The sequence below is a fragment of the Chanodichthys erythropterus genome, chromosome 9 (assembly GCF_024489055.1).
Source record: "Chanodichthys erythropterus isolate Z2021 chromosome 9, ASM2448905v1, whole genome shotgun sequence".
Lineage (NCBI taxonomy): Eukaryota > Metazoa > Chordata > Actinopteri > Cypriniformes > Xenocyprididae > Chanodichthys > Chanodichthys erythropterus.
In genome coordinates this window covers 8,781,455-8,804,747 of record NC_090229.1, presented here as the reverse complement: position 1 = coordinate 8,804,747, position 23,293 = coordinate 8,781,455, and the positions used below count along the sequence as shown (strand labels likewise).

Sequence of the window (23,293 nt, the reverse complement as noted above, 5' to 3'; positions counted from 1 at the left end):
AGAAATATGGACCCCTGTGGTTATAATCACCCCAGATTAAAGATACACTATCAATATAAAACGATAAGAGCGTTATTAAAGTTAGCTAAATGGATTTACAACTAATACCACTGCAATCTGTCCATCTCTGCTTCTCAAATGGCATCTGCTGATTGTCCGTTTAAAGCAGTTTATAAGACCACCAACTGATATTGCTGTAATCACAGGCAGAATCTAAAGAAGCAAGTCATACCAGGGAAACCAGAATGAATGTTAAAAAAATATTTATTGACAACTGTGTAAAAAAATAGCTTTCTAAAACAATTTACATTGCTAAATCAAAAAAACAAAATCCAACTTGCAATCATGCCTACTAAAAGTGAAAAAGAAACCATGTAAAATCACTCGTTCCTCAAACATTCACGAGGTCATTTTCTCTAACATAAGCACAGCAGACAGTTTAAATTAGGTGACAAACAGGACTTCAGACTGGTATGGTTTACCATCAGCAGTTCTCCATGCATCGAGAAACAGAAGTGCTTTTGAGGATTATTTACAACACATGTACACATATCGTTCTCAAAAAAGGCTTTAAATATGGTAAAAATACATTTAAATAATTTGTGGGCCCTTCGGTGGTGGAATGAGAAAAACTTTGCTTTTCTATAAATAAATAAATAAATACTTCCACTTCGATCTCGTTTTTTAAGACACTCCAATAAATATAATTTACACATAAGCCTCGTCATGGAATTGAGTCATCTGACCGAGCTATTTACAATATAAACAAAAATAATATGCAGAAAATGTAGTCTTTCACGTTGTAGTTGCATTGCTTTGTGCATCTGTGACAACGAGTGGTAGTTGAGGGTTACTCAGTACAAAGGAAGAGGAAAAAAGAGTGAGGTAAGACTTTTCATTCTGTAGAGGTTTTGTGAGGTCGATTTGGTTACTCTCTCTCTCTCTCTGACGTATTAGAGTAAGACCGACAGTTACCTGCCTGAAGCAGGTAAAGTGGAAGCAAGAAGGTAAAAAAAGACATCTGGTTAAGGAGTAGAGTGTTACAGTGGCTATTACTCAATTCAAGTTTTTCCACAAAAAAAACAAAAAACAAAACAAACCCTTGATCTTTCACAGAAGGCACTAAAATTATTAAGCTCGGCTGATCTGCTTCTTAAAGGAACAGCCCTGACAGCGCACCAAAGCCTCCCATCGTAGCAGATCGACTAGCCGTCATCACAGCACGACTTCTCCCCACCGCTTCGGGTGTTCCCGAGCTCCTCCCTACACTGGCTGCGAAGATCTAGCCGCGTCCGACAGCAGTTTTGACAGTCATTTGGTTCCTACGAGCCAGACTTTCGGGACCCTGAGCCATAGGGGAGCAGGAGACGAGAGAGATAACAGATCTCACTAAAAAGTGGACCTCTCCCGTTTTTGGCCTGGCCTAGAACTCCCACCTAGCAGCAATGCTCAAAACAAAAGAATAACATGTTTGTTTTTTTCATTTGCACTGCTCAGCCCACAGGTCCCCTGGGGGGGGGTTGCTCTATGTCTCTATGTATGCATTCAGATAGAGTCATTTGCACACAGTGACTGCTGGGAAAGCAGCAGGCTGATGCTCGTGGCTGATGCTGTGAAGCCTGATCTCAGTGTTGTCTGTAGAGGGCGCCGTGCTCTGCATCCAAGGGTGGTTAATGATGTCCTCGAAAGATGGGCGATCAGCAGGGCGGAGGGCTAAGCACCACTTGATAAGCTGCTGACATTCTGCAAAAGAACAGGATGTGATTATAGCACGGCAATAAACCCATAAAACTCCTCGAAGGTGCGTCATATGAAAAGGTCTTACCTGTGGAGATTCTCCGCCTGAACAGCACCTGTCCTCGTACGATCTCTTCGTCCTGCTCGAATGGGATGTCCCCACAGACCATGTCGTATAGCAGAATGCCCAGAGACCACACGGTGGCGGATCTACCGTGGTAGCGGTGAAATTTGATCCACTCTGGTGGACTGTAAACACGTGTACCTGAGAACAAAAAAACAGAAAAATGCATTTAAATACATTATTCTGCAACACTTAAGCACATAAAGATCATACAAAACTGCAAATAATCCTTCATTTTATTAGGTGTGGCTGGAAAACGAGGCACTAAACCAAACACTGTAGTAAAAGGTGTGGCAGGAAAGGGTGTGGAGTGTTTGAACTTTATTGCTATGGCACAACATTAATGTGCACAGTCATGTGCCACGATAGCGTGACAGTAGGCTTGCGCATGTGGGGAAACTGGTTGCCATGTGACTTGTGTTTACAAACTTTGAGTTGTAATAATTCCAATTCCCACCGGCGGGGGCGCCAAAATCACAACCCAGCGCACTGCTTTTCCCCAAAGCAACATTATACAAAAAAATAAACAAATCATCACGCTGGCCGATTAATTTATCTTAGCATCGGGTGTCAACGATGAAAGGCAGTCATAATACACATTTATCAAGCGAGCAATGTCAAATTTGTTTGATACGCGTTTTAAAACGCCTCCATATATAAACACACACCCTTTCCAGATCTTGACAGGGTTCCCAAATCCTATAAACATCAAATATCCATGTTTAAATATATTTAAAAACATACTGAGCAATTTCTACCCTAATTCCTGTTATATTTATATACATTTAGAAGTCATTTAGGCCAATTTTAAAATTTTTAGATTTTAATTTTTTTGTTTATATAAACATTTATATTCACAGTAGAAATGTCCACGAGGCCGTATTTTGAAATTTCCTTGGTTGTGCCACGTTTTCCGTGACCGTGGGAACCTTGGCTTGAAGGTCATGCAAATGTCTCTTACCGTCGAAATCGGTGTAAACGGTGTCTTTGAGTAATGCCCCTGATCCGAAGTCGATGAGCTTCAGATCGCCGGTTCGCAGATCGATGAGAATGTTCTCGTCTTTAATGTCACGGTGAACGACGCCACTGTTGTGGCAGTGACGCACCGCTTCCAGAACCTGGCGGAAAAAGTTCTTGGCCAGCTCCTCTGGTAACGCGCCCTTCTCCGTGATGAAATCAAACAGGTCCTTGACTGCCTCCGGTCTTTCCATGACGATAATGAAGCTGTCCGGTCGCTCGTACCAGTCCAGCATCTTGATCACGCCACGGAATCCAGTCCCGACCTTCTTTAACAGGACGATCTCCATAGGGACGCGCGCGCCATTGGGCTGGAAACGGAGGACATGTTCGTTTTAGCGACGCATGTCGCATTTAAAAACACATTTTCTACACAAATAGTATGAAAACCATCTATGTAATTGAATACTCACCAACTCTCCCCATTCAGTCACACGATCTTTTGCAACATGCTTGATGGCAACCTAGAAATGATAAACAAATGCATCATTAAACAGTGAATACATTATATTTATATTTCTCTCTATATATATATATATTATAGACGTGTTTGCTATACACGTTATATACATTATAAACGTTCACACGGATGTAAACAAGAATCATCCATTCAGGAAACCTACCGGTGCGCCATCAGCGATCCTTAAACCTGCGTACACCGTCCCGAAACCACCGCTTCCCAGCACAGAGCCGACCTGATACACCTTGTCGAACGGCTCTTTCTCCTTAACTGTCGATAAAAGATACGATAGATTCATAAGAATGGATAAAAGTCATATAATTACATAAAAATGCGAAAGCTGACGCACGCGCTATTCCCAGCACTCAGTCTGCTGACGTGAACGAGCCCAAGACCACAACACACACACACACACACACACAAGCGCGCACGAGAATAACCGTCCACTAACCTTGAAGCTGGATTTTCGCCGGCATGTCCACGGTGGAAATGTGAGCAAATGTGTTGAATTTTGATAGAAGCATTTTATATTCCGAAATGAGAGTTCTTCTTAAAGGTTATTCCAATGTTGAGGTCGAAATCCGTCGTGTAGAGATGGATGTAGGGAAGGTCTAAGTGAAGGATCCGGTCTATAAACCTGTAGAAATCCCTTCTCATCGAGGCTCGATGGGTTTTGATTCTCAAGACGACCCTTTAAACGACCGCACGACGTCTATTCCAGTTTGGAATATAAAATAAACGATTAATATTTCGAAGATAAATATTATTGTCTGAGGCGCGCGACGGACACAAATACCCGGCTTTCTAAATCGTGAAGGAGGGGCAAGAGTCGTTATATACCAGTAGTAAAAGGGAGGGGTAGCTCCGAGTACGTCAACAGTGGCCACGCCCACAAACACGATTCAGCCAATGAGTAATACGCCTGCCTCTGCAAAAAAAGGTCAATCAAATATGAAAATCGAGGAAAACGTAGACGTGGCGGGAATCAAAACGCGCCAAATTTTTTTCTGATGGCGTTGAACCGGCGTGGGGTAGACATGGAGAATGATTCACATGGCTGTGTATATAACAAAGCCCCCGTTGCAAATTCGGAACATTATTTCATATACGTATGAAGTGTATTACAAAAATAGATGCATGCCTTATACATACAATCTTTTAAAACGATAGAGAGCTTTTCAGTTTAAAAGTCAATGTGCAACAAATTTTTCCCTGCATGCAATCATTTCACATGATCTGGGATGAAGAGACAATAAAGTTAAAAAATAAACAATACATTTTAAAAAGTTCTGCAGTTTTAATGCAACCCACAGTTTCCTTCTCTATACATGAGCATCATCATCCCACTGGACAACTCTTTTGTTTGTTTTGTTTCAGTCATGTGAAGTAGGTCTACAAAGTGTATATAAAGACCATGTGCACCACATTACCTCATTAATCTCAAATTAGTGCGCAAAGTTTTTTCTCCTATTGGCGGTGAACAGGCTTTATTTAAGTTGAGAACAATACCGGTTGCTATATGGAAATGAGGCGCATACCAGGCATTCTTTCAAATTGGGTGGCCGGTTTTAAACTCGGCGGCAGGATGTGGGAAACTTGAGATAAAAGACTTGCAGACCCATCCCCCACGTCTCTTGTCCTCTTTTCCCGCGCAGATTATTGTTTGAATGGCACTTGCTCTCCCAGTTTTCTGTATTTTCCCTGCCCTTTGTTTATACGCCTAAACATAAACAAAACAACTGATGTAAACCTATATTTGGGAGGTTTTACACCTGGTCAACTTATCTTCTTTATAGAATGTAAACAGAACTACTGGCAAATAGTTAAGTAGTAAGACCAAGTGTAAATGCCCTCAATGACCCATTTGAGATGGAGAGTAATCCGATCACTCAAACGCATACAAAGACACAACCAAGTGTAATCGCATCTGGTTGTTCAGGCTACATATGTAAACTTTACTCCTCCCAAACAAAACAACATCAGTATACGGAAGTTTGGAAGTCCTGCAAATGACATGTGGATGAGACACATGGATGGAGAAACTAAAAAACTCTAAATAAGAATTGCCATATGGGCTGAAGAGGGCATTTAACAGAGAATTTTGCTGCCCAGCATTAGCATCATCACGGAAGTGAACTCTGTTATATTTGCATAGCGTGGGAAGATTGTATTTATATCCGTTCTGCGGAGACACATTTTGTGGCCAAGTGTAAATTTAATGTGCATATACAATTAGATAGCAACTAATAAAAACATATGAAGTGACGATAGCAGCCCCAAATAGCCTACATATTCAAACACTTGAGTCACATTTAAGATATATGAATGTCATTGCATTAGACCAGTGTTTCCCGACCTTTTTTTCAGTCACGCACATTCAGAAAATGTTCAAAAATTTGTGGCACCCTACACTAGTGTAGTCACAATACTGGAATTTCTAACTACAATACCTTGAGAATTATCGATATTCGATACCACAGTGAAGAACTGCCATATCGTATAGATATTTTTAATATCAAATTTGTTTGTCCATCCATAGGCAATCAATAATTTCTTCTGAACACTGTAAACCCTAATGCTCAAAATAATTAATTGGTTTGAGTAGGGCAAACTCAAATTAAACAAATGTGTTCAATCAAATTAACTTTTATGAGTATTTAGAACTTTCTTTTTCTTTTGAGTTCATGAAACTGATACATTTGAAGTAATCTGAATCGTTTCATTGTTTTGAGCACTAACTTGTTTCTTTTAATTTAAACAAACTTAAATTTACCTACATAATAACTAAAAGAGTTTTTTTTTTTTTTTTTTTTTTTGCTGAATTGGCTATAGCTAGTGAAATTTCCACTACTACAAATATTTGAATTGAGATTACATGATAAATTTAAGTTAAATGTATGAATTTTCAAGTTAAGAGCAATTAAAATGTATGAGTAATCTTCCAGTTCTGCTTAAACTTTTAATTTTTTTAACTTAAAAACTAGCTTAAAAACTATGTCACGTGTGACCTTTCCAACATGATTATGTGATGCGTGGCAATCGCAGAGCTAGAGCAAGATGAGCATTTGTGGTTAAAAAGTATATACATTTTTATTTTTTACAATGACCGATCGTTTCTCTAGATAAGACCCTTATTCCTCGCCTGGGATCGGGTAGAGCGCTTTGAAGCTGCACTGAAACTGCAGTTTGGACCTTCAACCCGTTAAAACCTTGGTGAAGTCCCCTATATGGAGAAAAATCCCGGAATGTTTTCCTCAAAAACCTTAAATTCTTTTTGACTGAAGAAACAAAAAACCATCTTGAACTTCTTGGATGACATGGGAGTGAGTAAATTATTAGGAAATATTTTAAACCTATACTGTATTTTTGTTCAAATAAATGCAGCCTCAGTGAACATAAGAGTATTATAAGTTATAACATTCACTCTGTCTATTCCATAAAACTTCACTCACGTTTTTCCTTCCGTTACCATTGTGACAAGCTTCTCAAAAAAGCCAGTGAGTCATAAATTTGCAGATTAATGTGTGTGAATCATAAGTTGGCTTTTGTGCTTGTGTGGTGTTTCTTTTTTTACCCAGAATCCTGTTTTTGTTCCGTTCAATCACAATTCTGGCGCTCAGTTTGATGACTCAGAGATCTTAACTCTCTTAGATGAAGATATGCTCGACTTCCCTGGTGAGCCGAAATGAAGAATACCCAGAAATGCCTTGCTTCAGGAAGCAAAAACCATAGAAATAAAATCGAATGCATAAATAAATAGCACTTCAAGGAACGACAGATAACCAAACGGCGTTTGATTACTACCATTCAGGCAGCTGTCTGTTAAAGATCAGCACAGGCATAAATTAAAGTGCTTTGTGCATGTCAGAATAGTGCTCTTTCTTCACATGCACATTAAGTCTTGTACATCATCATCTTACAGTGCACCCATGGCCCCCAGTGGGACTCGCTCAGGATGATTTAATAGCGCTGGTTTAACGGCTGCGTCCCGCTATAATGAGTCATCTTCTCTGTGTACTTCAGCGCTGATTATGGGCAGCGCTTAGGTAAAAGCGAGAGGCGCTCTGAAATGGAGATGCAGTGGGGGTCTATGTAATATTAAGCTGCATGAAGGTATGACAGAACTGACGTCTGTGGCTGCCTGCTCAGCAGAGGAGAGAGTGACAGCCGCCCGCTGGCTTGGCTCATCTGACACGAACAGTGCTCGCTCTTTTATTAGCCCACGATGATAAAGACGACTCAAGTGCTAGTTTGAAACTTCAGACCCCATTCCTCTTGTATCTTTAAGTGTGCAAATCCCTCTCTCCACCTCCCAGATCCTAATTGGAGGGAGGGACATGAGTGGACTTCAAAGCCTGTGAGAACGGCTACTGGAGAGCAGGGGTTTACACGGGGTCAACTTTCATGTCAGTAAAAACATGAGGTCAGAGGTCACTGACATACCTGTTCGGCATTCCACGGCCCTCCATCAGGAAATAACCCTCACTGTCTCAATTTGGGGGGTCGCCTGAAAGCATAGCCTGGTTTAGGAGAACTCACAGCATGTCCCAGGATAAATCATTGTCTCTGGACAGGAGTGCCAGAGATGGGTAACTAAATGAGATGCTTTTGCTCCTGAAATATTTGTTCAGTTTGTTTGGTTTGGGTTTGATCCTATATGCAAATAACACAGAAGAGATAGCGGAAGATAAAGGATATGACTCATTTCATGTCAAAATAAATATGTTGAATCATTCGAAGGATTTGAATATATGCAGCAAAAATTGAAACCACAGCTGTCAGTCTTCTGCATAAGAAAGAAAAATGACAAATTAATCACTTTAATAATTAAAGTTAAAGTTCTAGACAGCAAAAGGACTAAATTGAGTTTTGATTTAAAGTGGCCATGAACTACGTTGTTTTATTGTTTTAGAATGTTTCCTGGGGTGCACTTATAATGTTAGTATGCTTTTTACATCAAAAGTTGTCATCATTTAGAAATTAAAGGCATTTTTCCTTCCCTGATTTTAGCCCTCTTATTTGAATGCTCTGTTTTAAGGGGCGTGTCTGCTGTGAGACTTCAGTGTAAACGCCCACTGCTGTGATTGGCTAACGTCTTTGCTTATGAAAAAGTATTACTCTCTCGAAAACTTTTAGCACATTTTTACTGTTACAGCTCTCAACTAATTGTGAAAAGTATTAATTATAGCATTATATTTAGAATTATGGCATTATATTTAGATTGTGGCATGGAAGGTTGCAGTGATGAACATTGTAGACGATCACACTCTAAAAAATGCTGGGTTGTTTCAACCCAAGTTTGGGTCAAAAATGGACAAACCCAACCTTTGGGTTAAATTTTTAAATGCATTTTTTAACCCAACGGTTGGTTTTGTCCATATTTGACCCAAATTTGGGTTAAAACAACCCAGCATTTTTTAGAGTGCACAGACATGTTGAGCGTATGAAAGCAGTGATCTCGTCATTGCAACTCAATTTCGGCACACTAACAAATGCTTTCATCATAACAGTGCAAATTCGATGTAACTAAGAGATTCGTTGAATAAAACGGGAGTTTTGGTGCGAGTCCAGTACTCAGTCACTGTTTGATTGACAGCTCCAGCGATTGTAAAGTAAGCGTTCTTTGATCGCTTTCTATATATAATTTAATCACCATTTAAATAACAGATTATTTTCATCCTACTAAGAGAAACAATGTGCAGTTGACTGTTTAGTCACTGGTTTGATATACTGACACATAGACAAAGAACATTTAACTGTACATGAATCATTATATATCAGAAATCACTGGTCACAGATCAGGCATTAGAATTACCACAGTTACTTACATGTTGTTGCATTACTGTCGAGTCCATATCATAAAAGTATGTCTGCAAAGCCTTTGGTGAAATGCGATTGATTTTCCAAAGAATCCACAGTGAAATGTACCGAATACAAATAAAGCTCAACTGAAACATTCACATTGTTGAAAATAAATAACCATATTCCTAGCATTAGGATCATTTGAAAAGTAATGCTATTTTTAGTCCTGTATCGCTCTTCTCTCATCCTCATATCACTAACACGCCAGTGGGCGGGGCTAACGTTGCAATGATGAAGTAGCCATTGATTTCTTCTGCGGAGGCGGCGTTTCACCTATAGATTGGCACATTCTGGGACGATTCGTTTGCTGTGCTTGGTGTCAATAAAAACTTTTATTGGACTAACAAGGAAGGTTTCAGTTTTGAAACAGGATATTCTTATAGACCCCTTAATTGCCTACGTCACTGTGATGTCACCGCTCTAGCTGGAGGCAAAACATAAATAAGAACTAATAGCGGGCGCGCTAAAAGTTTGAGGTTTTGACTTTAAAATGTCGTCTTGTTGTGTTTTTGGCTGCCAGAATAGAAGGAACAGGACTTTTGGTACAAAACTAAAGTTTTACCAGATCCCGGCAGACATTCCTTCACAGAAATCAAAAAGATAATTGTGGCTGAATGCAATACGGCGTACAGACTGGACGGAGACGATCATAAATAATACTCGTGTTTGCAGTGCACACTTCATATCAGGTAAAATAATCGATGCATATATAATGGTGTGTTGGTTTTATCTAGTACAAATCAGCAAGTTTCTGTTTTATAGGTGAAAAGTCGCCAACTTTCAGCGCACTAGCTAGCTTAAATGTTAAACAAACATACAGCGATAGATGTGTGTGCCATCCTTTGAATGGTCTCTTAAAATAATCCACATTGCTAGCCATAATCATATTTAGCCCAGCGTTAGGTTAAATTAGACAATAAGCCTTGACAAAATTCCCCGAACCACCCGAAAGTAATTCATATGTTGTCTAGGAAATATCCAAAACTTAAGTTAATTTACAAAAATAGCTGTCACGGTCCTACAGAGTCAGTGACCGTACATATTCGGACAGTTCTGAACCTTCTTCTGCATCTATGTTTAATAAATCCCTCCTAAAACATGCTAGCTTACGCTTGTCAACGTTGAGTCCAGCGTCTCTTTTTGCCTCCAGCTAAGCCCCGCCCACCAGGAAATGTTGCAATGTTTACAAACTTTTAAGGGGTCTATAGTATGATGACCAAATGTCAAAAGCTCAAGGAAAGGTTGATTTCTCAATTAATGACCCCTTTAACTCTCCTGCTTCTCATAATTTTAATTTAGTTTATTTTTAAAGCGAACACAAAGTCTCAAACTGTGCTCAGATTTGCCAAAAAAACAACAAAAAAACAACAACAACAACAACAAAAAAAAAAAAAAACAAAGTCAATAGGAACTCAAATATTTCCACATTAATTCTCCAAATTATCTGGTCTATGTTAAGTAGTATGTGACACTGAAGATTGGAGGAATGGCTGCTAAAAATTCAACTTTGCCATTACAGGAATACATTTTATTTTTTAATTTTTTAAATAGAATTTGAAATTGCAATAATGTTTCACAATATGAAAACATTTATGGAACCCAAACTTTTAGTTTATTATGCTTATTGTACTCTTACTGAACTATTTTAAGTCTTTTTGTAAGAAAATAATGACTATTTTAAAAAGGTTTCCCCCTTTCTGCCAACTGTCAGTCAAACTGATAGTCCCGCCCCAAACTCACGCCATTGGTTGAGTCAAAGTTGCTGTGCCAGGCTGGTCTCAAACAGACTAATGTTTTGATAGTGCCACAGAGACACAATGTTTACATTTTACAGGGAAGTCCCCTTTGCGAATGGCTTACTTGTATTTCCTGATCAATAAGTGAAAGTATTTTGACAAATAAATTACATAAACCACCCAAGTCTCCATATCTATGAAAGTGCGACAAAATATTCCTCTGGGTCTAAAAATTCACATTATATGACTTTTATTTTAAGATCACAAGGTTAAGGTCAGGAATGTCACTCTGCTTTGTGTCCCTGACAGTGTCCTGTCGGTTAAGCACTCGTACACAAGCACTGGATGGCAAGCTTTCCTGGCCTCCCTCCCGTTTCAGCAGATCTGATGATAGCCCCTCACTACTGTAATGCTTTTAGAGGTCGCAGAGCGGCAAATTACCGTCTGCAATGCAATTCACATTGGGATGGCCAGGAATTTGCTGAAGCAGTACTAGCGTATGTCACTTCTATGCTTGGGCAGAAAGGGCATTCTTCTGCATGTATGAATACAGCGGTCACGTTTGTCTGCTCACCATAAACAGGTTACCATAATTATCCTTTAGCAAAACAGATCATAAAGTACCCGTCTGATGTATCATCATCACATGGATATCTACACGTGTTTTTCGGCTTTGTATTCCATCTGACCCATTCCCTCTGTTTGTGTTTGTGCTCATCTTATTTTTAGTCAAGGGGATTTTTCCGAGTCATTTCCTCGTGATAATAGCGGCCCAGCTGAAGCAAAACACAGACGCTGATCCGTCACCCATTACTCAACATAACCTCGTGGTAAAACCCCACATGAGCTGAGGGAGAGCTGTACACTTCCTTTTGATTTGCATCATGAATGAATCCAACTGTCTAACTGCCTTGCCAAGCAACGGCCAATCACATTGTTTGGCAAAATGAAGCTTTGTGACCTCACCATATACAATCACAGTTTCAGCTCCCAAATGGAAAAACAGATGTAGAGTCTGAACTATATTCATGCACGGTGATTTTTCCCTTTGCCTTGATTAAGTGATGTAATTTCGGACTGCTTTGACAAAGAGCAAAGCAGAACAATGATCTATTATTTTCCGTTCAGACCGTCAGAGTCTTTGTCTGAAATTTAAAGCTTTTTCATTAAAGCCCCCTGGAACTGATTTTCAGGGATATTTTCTTTCTTTTTAATGTTTAATGGGCATTTTATGTTCTAAACATAAAAAGAAAAAAATAGTATTTGACAATCAATTAACTGAAATAAATTCTCAGTCTGAACAATTGTGGCTGTTTTTAGAAACACTACTGTTATAATACAGTAAAACAGTAATATTGTGAAATATTATTACAATTTAAAATAATTGTTTTCTATTTGCGTATATTTTATAGTGTAATTTATGACAAAGCTGAATTCGGAGCTGTTCACGACCTCTGACTGGAAATGATGTGTTTTTATGGCAACACTATCAATGCCTAAATTAATCTGCAGCAGTCAGGTTGTACAGCGGTCACTTGATACAAGTAGGAGCTGTCAGAAAATTCCCAGTTTACAAATTGTAATTAAGAGTTCTATGAGGACATGGAAGCTTTTTTACAAGTTGGAATCTCATCATTATGTTAATTAAGGGTAAGTTTACATGACAATGGTGTAAAAAAATGTAAACGTTTTTTCTTTGTATAGATGACAACAGTGTCAAAACATTTTGCTGTTCACACGGATCCATGAAAATGACTAAAAGCGCTGTATTATGCATGCCAGGTCAGTAGTTGCCGATGTCACTTTGTAAAGAAAGACTACGGGCCTGCGTACACACGCAATCTTGTACAGAACGCTCGCGCCAATCGCGCAATACACATGTTCATGCCGTCATCGTATTCACAGATTAGCGTTTTTGCAGTTTAAAGTCCAAAGACGGTATCGTTTTCAAAAACTTTCACTTTGAAAGCCATTTTCAAAAGTTTGCGTTTTAAGGCCACCAAAAACCATGATGCATTTTTTCAGGATTCTTTGATGAATAGAAAGTTCAAAAGAACAGCATTTATTTGAATAGGAATCTTTTGTAACATTATACATGTCTTTACTGTCACTTTTGATCAATTTACCCCAAACTTTTCTATAATTACTACAAAATAAATTACACAAACACTCTGAATACATTTTAATTGGCTAGTTGCTATGTTAGATTCTGGTCATCATGATTTTGCCAAGTAAGTTCCCGGATCAACATATTTTGTTGATCCTGGAACAACATTCCTGTCCAGAAATTTAGTCCTAACCCTACCCATAGCTAATCCCTAAAATCAGATGAAATTATAGGTGAGTAACATTGAAACACCTAACCCTGGTTTGTAAGCCTAAACTTGACATAAACTGTGAACTTTAAATCTGATTGGTTGATTGGAATGTCTTCATTTTGTTCATAGTCCTGTGTGTTCAAGCAACAGCTCTGACTAAACCTAAAACTAAACTAAACATTCCTTGAATAGATTATTATGTAATATTTCCACTCTTAGGTAACAGACAAATTCTCTACGAGGGAAATTTGTGCCACTTTTGGTGACAACAAATGTTCATTTCTGACTCTGGTTTATGTGTAAAAGAAATCATATCATTTTAGGCTGACATTTACACTAATTCTAAAATGATTAAACTAAGTCTTCAGGGTTGCATTTATTAATGTAAAATTCAAGTTGCTCTTCTCCTTCTGACTCAACATGCCGCCCACTGTACACATTCACAGCCGCGTGCCTACAGGACTCGCTCGACTATAGGCACAAGAGAATTCCCTGCATGAATGTTTACAGTTTGCCACACTTTACGCCCAACGGAGCAAGTCCTTACGTGTTACCTTTAAGGAGGGTGTGAGACATGTATATAAGCAAACAAGCATGTATCAAACAAAGGGTGTTCCCCTAACATATCAGAAGTTCCTTGTAGTAAAATCCAACTGTTGACTGGTGCTTCTCCAGGACAGAAGTTACACCCAGCAGTCAAATATACATCAGAGCAGCAGACGTCAGTGAAAGTCGTGTGCTCAAGGTTTAAAGGGATAGTTCACCCTAAAATAAAGTAATGATAAATGACTTAACCTGGTGTTTTTATAATGCCATATGCTCCTCTTTCTTTTATGGATGTCCCGCTTGTGATCGTCCTGTAAATGGCAGTGAATAGCATCAAGCATTTTAAAAAAGGCGCAAAAATATCACAGAATGATCACGTGTCATATGGTGCTTTCCACTGCATGGTACGGCTCGGCTCGGCTTGCTTTACTTTGGGTTTGCTTTTTCACTGCGGTTTAGTACCGCTTGCTTCAAAGTGGGTGGGATTATAGACTGATCATGTAGTTGCGCTGCCTCTACTGCCGTGGATCCTCTCCTGAGTCTGCACCTCGTCTAATGACCACGATACAGCCATTTCTTTTTTCAAGTTGAAAATAAATCAAGATTAACAAATGCGTGACATAAAATACAACGCCTAGAAATCCTAAAAAAAGTATCCATGTAGTTTCTTCAGTGAATTAAATATCTTCAGACCGAAACTCCATTTGTCTGATGAAAGTTACGACAAAACCAACGGATTTAATAACCTCGGAGAAGAAGATACATGGATTGAATTTCATGTTGCATTTTTGTTGATCTTGATTTCTATCAATGCGTGTTTTTTTCTTCAGGGTGAGGTGGAGTGAACTGTGGTGCTAACGAGTGCGAGTGAGAAATTTTTTAAAAATTCTCATTTTGTGGTCCATAAAAGAAAGAAGGGCATAATGCATTACCATGGTCAGTAATTTATGACTTAAAGGGTTAGTTTACCCAAATATTTAAATTTTGTCATCATTCACTCACCCTCAAGTTGTTCCAAATCTGTTTTAAGGTTCTTTCTTCTGTTGAACACAAGATATTTTGAAGAATGTTGGTAACCAGAAAGTTGACGGTAGCTATTGACTTCCATAGAAAAAAAAATAAAAAATACCATGGAAGTCAATGGGGACCATCAACTGTCTGCTTACCAACATTCTTAAAAATATCTTCTTTTGTGTTCAGCAGAAAAAAGAACCTCATACAGATTTGGAACAACTTGAGGGTGATTAAATGATGACAAAATATTAATTTATGGGTGAACTATCCCTTTAAGAAAACTCTTATTGATCTGGGAGGGAAGATGCAGCTATAGGTGCTGGAGAAGTAAATGATACAAATCTTTTATTCGAAGATACAAGCCTTCACGATGTGTGATTGATTGGGGTGGTGTGCTGCATTGAACATATTGATTTGCACCAGCGGGAGCCATATGCCTCAGCTTCTCCTTCCTTTGGGAATTTCATTTTCCTCAGGGCCGTATTGACCTTGCTTTCTCTGTTGTATATGAGTGAATAAGGAAACACATACTGGGGGTAATGAAGCATAGAAACCTAAATACTGGTGCAGGGTCAAAAGACTAAAGGCCTGTTCACACTAAGAGCGGAAAAGCAAAATTAATCACACACAAAAGGCCTGTTCACACCAAGAGTGAAATGAAAAACCACTGCATTTATCCACAAGCTTTAAAACAAAATTTGACAATACAAATACCACTCGCTTTTATGCAAAGTAAAACTCACTTAATGCAAAACAGGGATATTTGTTCTTGGTGTGAGTAGGCCTTAAATGGTTAGTTCACCCAAAAATGGAAATTCTGTCATTATTTACTCACCCTCATGTCTTTCCAAACCTGTCTGACCTTCTTCCTTCTGTGGAACATAAAAGAATATATTTTGAAATATGTCTCAGTGAAAGTCAGTGGGGTCTAATTTTGTTTGGAGTCAGTCAAACAGGTTTGGAACAACAAGAGGGTAAGTAAATGACTGAATTTTCACTTTTGGGTGAACTATCCATTTAAAATGAGAAAATTTAGCAAAATAAACAGTGGCTTTGGCCAATTTATTCTAACAGTCCAAGAACTGCATGTGTGCATCTGCACTTACAGTTCAGAACTTGTCATCTGATTAATGGTGCAAGACGAAATGTGGTGTGACACAGATGCTAACACTCTCAGTGTCAGAGTAGCAGCTAAAGTTTCTGACAGGGTCACTGAAATGAGACAGCACGGGCACTGGCACGGGCCCACATGTGCCAGGCTCACATCACATGGCAGCCTGACACACTGGGCATGTCACTGGAGAGCTCAACTTCCAGCTATGCGTCTCCGTTCCAAGCTCACAGAGAGTTTCTGCACATTAGCATAATGCACAATTTGCTCTTAATTGAGGTTCTCAGTTATGTTTCACTGAACTATTAACTTTTTCCTCAGATGTTTCTCCAAAATGATATATGAGAAATACAGGCAGAAACAGAAAACTAAACTCAAATGTAAGCACAGTTTGAGACTTTTTTTGTGCATCTTTTAGCTCTGAAAATATCATAGAAATTAAAATAATACATTTTTTAAACTTTATTTAAAATAATAAAATTGGTAAAAGTCTCAGAATTTTAAAATCATATAAAAAAAAAAAAAAAATAATGGAATGTAAAATGAATAAAATCTCCAAGAATCATGGAAATAAAATCATGCAATATATATATATATATATATATATATATATATATATATATATATATATATATATATATATATATATATATATATATATATATATATATATATATGGGTGGGGGAGAGAGAGAGAGAGAGAGAGAGAGAGAAATATTTTATATAAAATTAATAAAATCTGTAAAAGTCTTGACAATTAAATTCATGAAAATAAACAAATTCATTTAAAATTAATACTGATAATTAAAATAATACATAAATTTAAATCTCAAAGAATCATGGTAATTTAAATAAAAAAATACAATAAAAATACAAATAAAAAATGATTTCAAATGAATAAAATCTTGAAAAATCAGAGATTTACACATTATAAACAGAAATTATAAATTGACTGCTCCATATTTCACTGACTATAAATGGTGTTTTTCTCAGAGCAACCTCTTTAAAATAATTAAAAATGTATAAAATAAATAAATAATTAAATAATAAAAAAAATGACGCAATCATAAACACATAAAAACGCTAAGGATCAATCACGGAAAAGTCAGGAAAATTCATTAAAGGTGTGAGGAAGAAAAAGACCCTATAGAAGCAGGAGACTGATTTGCTTTCCGTTCAATCTCACTGGTGTCCAGCAGGAAAAACTGAGATCTCATAAATAGATCTCATTTGTGATTTTTCTTTTCCTTGTTCTCTCTTAACATCGTCTCCAAGTGTCTGTCTATTCAAATGGGATATAAACACAGCAAGCACGTTGTTCTAACAATAGCAGGTCTAATTACATACACAAACACGGATTTAGAAGTTCCCCTTCTTCCTGTTATCCACCAATCTCCTTTTCCTCCCGCCCACTCGCTGTCCTACGTAACCGTGCAACCTTTTGGAAAACAGAAGCGCTTACAACGGAACAAAGACGTAGGAGCGCTGGAAATTAAGCCCTGTCCGTGTTTACATTCATGACTGTGGACGTCAGCACGAGGAAAAGCCACACAGAACGTGATGCATCAACACAGACGAGAGGTTCTGTTGACTTATTAGTCGCATGGAGGATGCACATTAATGGAAGGTGGGGGGGTTAACTGTACTGGAAACAAACACATTGTTTACAGGACCTTGGCATTGACTAGGATGGAGATAGAGAAATCTGATCTGTTAGCACACGTCATGGGTGATCTCTGCTGGTTCTGTCTTTTCTCATCTAATCCAGCCGGAACATCTCCGTCACCTTTGTTCTGCCACTGACCTCACTGCTAAACATCACAGAGAGCAAACACACAGCAGCTGATTCAAAATCACTGCCTTTTGTGACGTCCGGTTAATTTGAGGAAACAACCATTTACAACACCTTGGCAACCAATTCCCAACCTAGCAACACCCTACAAACCATTCAGAACACCCTAGCAACACACTACAAACCGTTCAGAACACCTTGGCAACCACCTCACACCCTAGCAATGACCTCACCTCACACCCTAGCAATGACATTCAGAACACCATAGCAACACCTGACATATCATTCAGAACACATTGGCAACTACCTCTAACTCTAACAACATCCTACAAACAATTCAGAACACCTTAGCAACACCCTGCAAAGCATTCAGAACACCTTGGCAACCACCTCACAACCTAGCAATGCCCTACAAACCATTCAGAACACCCTAGCAACACCTGACATATCATTCAGAACACCTTGGCAACCACCTCGCACCCTAGCAACACCCTGCAAACCACTCAGAACACCTTAGCAACACACTCCAAACCATTCAGAACACCTTGGCAACCACCTCACAACCTAGCAATGCCCTACAAACCATTCAGAACACCCTAGCAACACCTGACATATCATTCAGAACACCTTGGCAACTACCTCAAACCCTAACAACACCCTACAAACCATTCAGAACACCTTAACAACACCCTTCAAACCATTCAGAACACCTTAACAACACCCTTCAAACCATTCAGAACACCTTAACAACACCCTTCAAACCATTCAGAACACCTTAACAACACCCTTCAAACCATTCAGACCACAGTAACAATCCCCTCATACCCTGGGAACACCTTACAAATCATTAGGAACACCTTAGCAACACCCTACAAACCATTCAGAACACACTGACAATCACCACACACCCTAGCAAAGCCATATATGCCATTCAAAACGTCTTGGCAGCTACTTCTAAAAATCTAGCAATCATTCAGAACATCCTAGCAACACCTTACATACCATTCAGAACACATCAGAAACCACACAGAACACCCAAATATGGCAACATCCTACATACAATTCAGAACACCTTAGCAACACTATACAAAGCATTCAGAACACCATGGCAACCTCACACCCTAGCAACACCCTACAGACCATTCAGAACACCTTAGCAACACTATACAAAGCATTCAGAACACCATGGCAACACCTGACATATCATTCAGAACACCTTGGCAACTACCTCAAACCCTAACAACACCCTACAAACCATTCAGAACACCTTAACAACACCCTTCAAACCATTCAGAACACCTTAACAACACCCTTCAAACCATTCGGAACACATTAACAACACCCTACAAACCACTCAGAACACCTTAACAACACCCTTCAAACCATTCAGACCACAGTAACAATCCCCTCATACCCTGGGAACACCTTACAAATCATTAGGAACACCTTAGCAGCTACCTCACAAAATCTAGAAATTATTCAGAACACCTTAGCAATGCCTTGCATACCACTCAAAACACCCTAGCAACATGCTACAAACCATTCAGAACACCCTAGCAACACCCTACAAACCATTCAGAACACCTTGGCAACCACCTCACACCCTAGCAATGCCCTAAAAACCAGTCAGAATACCTTAGCAACACTATACAAAGCATTCAGAACACCATGGCAACCTCACACCCTAGCAACACCCTACAGACCATCCAGAACACCTTAGCAACACTATACAAAGCATTCAGAACACCATGGCAACCTCACACCCTAGCAACACCCTACAGACCATTCAGAACACCTTAGCAACACCCTACAAACCATTCAGAACACACTGACAATCACCACACACCCTAGCAAAGCCATATATGCCATTCAAAACGTCTTGGCAGCTTCTTCTAAAAATCTAGCAATCATTCAGAACATCCTAGCAACACCTTACATACCATTCAGAACACATCAGAAACCACACAGAACACCCAAATATGGCAACATCCTACATACAATTCAGAACACCTTAGCAACACCCTACAAACCATTCAAAACACCTTGGAAACCACCTCACACCCTAGCAACATCCTACATACCATTCAGAACACCCTAGAAACCATGCAGAACACTTAAGCAACATCCAAAATACAATTCAGAACACCTTAGTAACCATCTCACACCCTAGCAACACCCAACAAACCATTCAGAGCACGTTAGCAGCTACCTCACAATATCTAGCAATCATTCAGAACACCCTAGCAACACCTGACATGCCATTCAGAACACCTTAGAAACCATGCAAAACACTCTTATCAATATTCAACATACAATTCAGAACATCTTAGCAACACCTAACAAAGCATTTAGAACACCTTGGCAACCACCTCACACCCTAGCAACGCCATACAAACCATTCAGAACACCTTAGCAACACCCTACAAAGCATTCAGAACATCTTGGCAACCACCTCACACCCTAGCAACGCCCTACATACCATTCAGAACACCTTAGAAATCATGCAGAACACTCTATTATCAACATTCTACATACAATTCAGAACACCTTAGCAACAAGAACAAAGCCTTCAGAACAACCTGACACCATAGTGATGCCCCACAAACCATTTAGAACACCTTAGCAACACCCTGCAAAGCATTCAGAACATCTTGGCAACCACCTCACACCCTAGCAATTTCCTACATACCATTCAGAACAACCTAGAAACCATGCAGAACACTCTAGCAACATCCAAAATACAATTCAGAACACCTTAGTAACCACCTCACACCCGAGCAACACACAACAAACCATTCAGAGCATGTTAGCAGCTACCTCACAAAATCTAGCAATTATTCAGAACACCCTAGCAACACCTAACACTCCATTCAGAACACCTTAGAAACCATGCAAACACTCTATTACAGGGGTCTCAAACTCAAATTGGCGGGGGGCCGTTTCTGTGATTGACACCTCATAGGAGGGCCATATTAACATTCAAGCGCAAGAAAGCGCAACATTTCAGAAAATTTACTTTGCATTATTTCTCATTTACATCAAATTTGCCTACTAAAATATATTTATACCTATACTATAAATATTCTATTTATCATACTAAACAGCAGTGTCTCTCTCATTGTTACAGAGTGTAATATAATTATATAATACTATTACTAATATAATACTACTAGGCCTAATATAGTCTGGTGCAACTTCTCACATCCAACAAGGTGCATGGAATAAAAAAAATATAGTAATTTAGGAACAAAACCAGCAACACTTGTGGCGTGGACGGGTCAGAAATAACAAAAAACTGGAGCTAAATATCAACTTTATTTGGCCAAAAAATGAAAATCTCTCATTGTTACATACATTATAAGTTTTTAATATTTAGTGGAAGTATTTTCCCTTACTTCATGTTAGCTTAAATAACATTAAAATCTTGCACTGAACAACACTGTAATGAACAAATACAATCCCTGAATACATTTGTACACTCTTCTGTTTCTTGACAGACACCTGGCAGCGCATTTGTGGTTTAAATCGACGCTCGTGACTCAAAGTCGAGTGCTTTTACTGTAATTTGGGCAAGCGCGCTCATAATAGAAGCGACGCGGTTGAGAGCACGGCTCATGGTTGCATAGTAACGACAGACGCCACTGGAGCGAAAGCGCATTGGAAAGAAGGAGAATGCGGCTCGGCTGCTTATGTGACGCGATATGTGAATGATCCTTAGAACGGCGACTTTTTCTTTGCATATCAGACAAGTAGCAACTAGAGAATAATAATAATAATAATAATAATAATCAGTTGCGGGACGGGTAGAGGGGGAGGCGGGCCGTAAATGGCCAGCGGGCCGGCAGTTTGAGACCACTGCTCTATTATCAACATTCAACATACAATTCAGAATATCTTAGCAACACCCAACAAAGCATTCAGAACACCTTGGCGACCACCTTACACCTAGCAACGCCTTACAAACCATTCAGAACACCTTAGAAAGACACTGCAGCTGCACAAAAATATTAGAAGTATAGTTGACATTAACTGTTGTAGGAGTGCAGTTTGGATGTGTGCAAGACCTTTGATACAATCACATTTCAAAAATTACCTTTGGAAATTCTTTTAAATAAATTGATCTCCCTAAAAGACACTATAATTCCTAAACTGCTTTCTGAAATCAGAAGGGGTTTTTCAGATGACTGTGGGACGTTTTTTTGTCCTAGTTTCATGGCAGGTTCTTGCGTGTTATGTAATGCGCTTCTGTGAAACAGCTGCTCGAGAGCAAGGGGGGAGTCTGGCCTTTGCTCTGGGGCAAGTTCTTATCGTGTATGACCTTTCTGCCTCTTCCACGCTCGCAGCAAGTTTGATCAGATTCCACATTCCAACACATTCTGCCACTTCCTAGCAAAGCAGAAGAGAGAAAAAGAGGAGTGTATAGCACAGTAAAGGATTATTCAATTATTGATAATTCATGCTCTCTTAATGGAAGCACTGTTAGCACTGCTAAATAATTTCTCTGATTGATGATGATAATGTCTGTCTGTTACAGTCGTGCATCACGGCCTAAAGTCTAAACAGATGTGACTGATCATCAGTGTCTTAACACATGAGAATATGGAGTGATCATTTACATACTCATTCAAACGATGCAGAGGTGAAACAGACAGATGTTTGGATTGGGCTCCAGGGGGTCCCTCAGATGCATCTCCACTGATTCAAACCAACATGCAAAACCAAAGTTGTGTAACAACGGTACTCTGGACTCATCATCAACTTTCTGACACTCTTTTTACATAAGCTATATTGAAAGTGAAAAGTGCTGTCAAGGTCCAAAACGAGAGTGAGAAGAAAAAAACACCATGAGAGTTTCACAGAATTAGCTGATCATAACAGATCTTCTTTACATACAAAGTTATAATAGGCAAAGCAGCCTGTTTAATTCTAAGGGTCAGAAATGGCAAAATGGACAAAAAAATTATAATTACAACTGATTATATACAGTATGTATAAAAGTACTGTACAAACAAACAGTATATTATATCCCCCTACAATAATCCCTAAACTTACCCATCACACAAATTCTTAATACATTTTTTTATAAAAAATCATTTAGCATGTTTATTTTGCATTTTGAATTACAAGGACATCGGCATGTCCTCGTAATGTAAGGGGCATGGCCTGAAACCTGAATACACACCACAATATAAAGACTTGTATGCACACACACACACACTGATCAGTCATAACATTATGACCACTGACAGGTGAAGTGACACCTGATAATCTCTTCATCATGGCACCTGTTAGTGGGTGGGATATATTTGGCAGCAAGTGAACATTTTGTCCTCAAAGTTGATGTCTTAGATATAGGAAAAATGGGCAAGCGTAAGGATTTGAGTGTGTTTGACAAGGGCCAAATTGAGATGGGTAGACGACTGGGTTAGAGCATCTCCAAAACTACAGCTCTTCTGGGGTGTTCCTGGTCTGCAGTGGTCAGTGTCTATTAGAAGTTGTCCAAGGAAGGAACAGTGGTGAACTGGCGACAGGGTCATGGGTCGGCCAAGGCTCATTGATGCACGTGGGGAGCGAAG

General features: G+C 39.0%; 1 protein-coding gene across 1 annotated transcript; it reads right to left on the bottom strand.

Moving 5' to 3' along the window:
- Positions 1–260: 260 nt before the first annotated feature.
- Positions 261–6,070, bottom strand: pim1 (Pim-1 proto-oncogene, serine/threonine kinase). The gene is made up of 6 exons (XM_067394465.1): positions 3,790–6,070; positions 3,502–3,608; positions 3,292–3,342; positions 2,823–3,189; positions 1,826–2,002; positions 261–1,743 (listed from the first exon to the last, which is right to left on the bottom strand). The coding sequence occupies exons 1-6, from the start codon at positions 3,860–3,862 to the stop codon at positions 1,556–1,558; spliced, it is 963 nt and encodes a 320-aa protein (XP_067250566.1). The 5' UTR covers positions 3,863–6,070; the 3' UTR covers positions 261–1,555.
- Between the last annotated feature and the right edge of the window lie 17,223 nt (positions 6,071–23,293).

Bases quoted from the DNA above. Each gene is read 5' to 3' on its own strand.
- pim1 (XM_067394465.1), bottom strand. From the start codon at position 3,862: ATGCTTCTATCAAAATTCAACACATTTGCTCACATTTCCACCGTGGAC. The intron at 3,609-3,789 runs GTTAGTGGACGG...TTTTATCGACAG, and splicing joins GGCGAAAATCCAGCTTCAAG to TTAAGGAGAAAGAGCCGTTC. The intron at 3,190-3,291 runs GTGAGTATTCAA...CTCCGTTTCCAG, and splicing joins TGACTGAATGGGGAGAGTTG to CCCAATGGCGCGCGCGTCCC.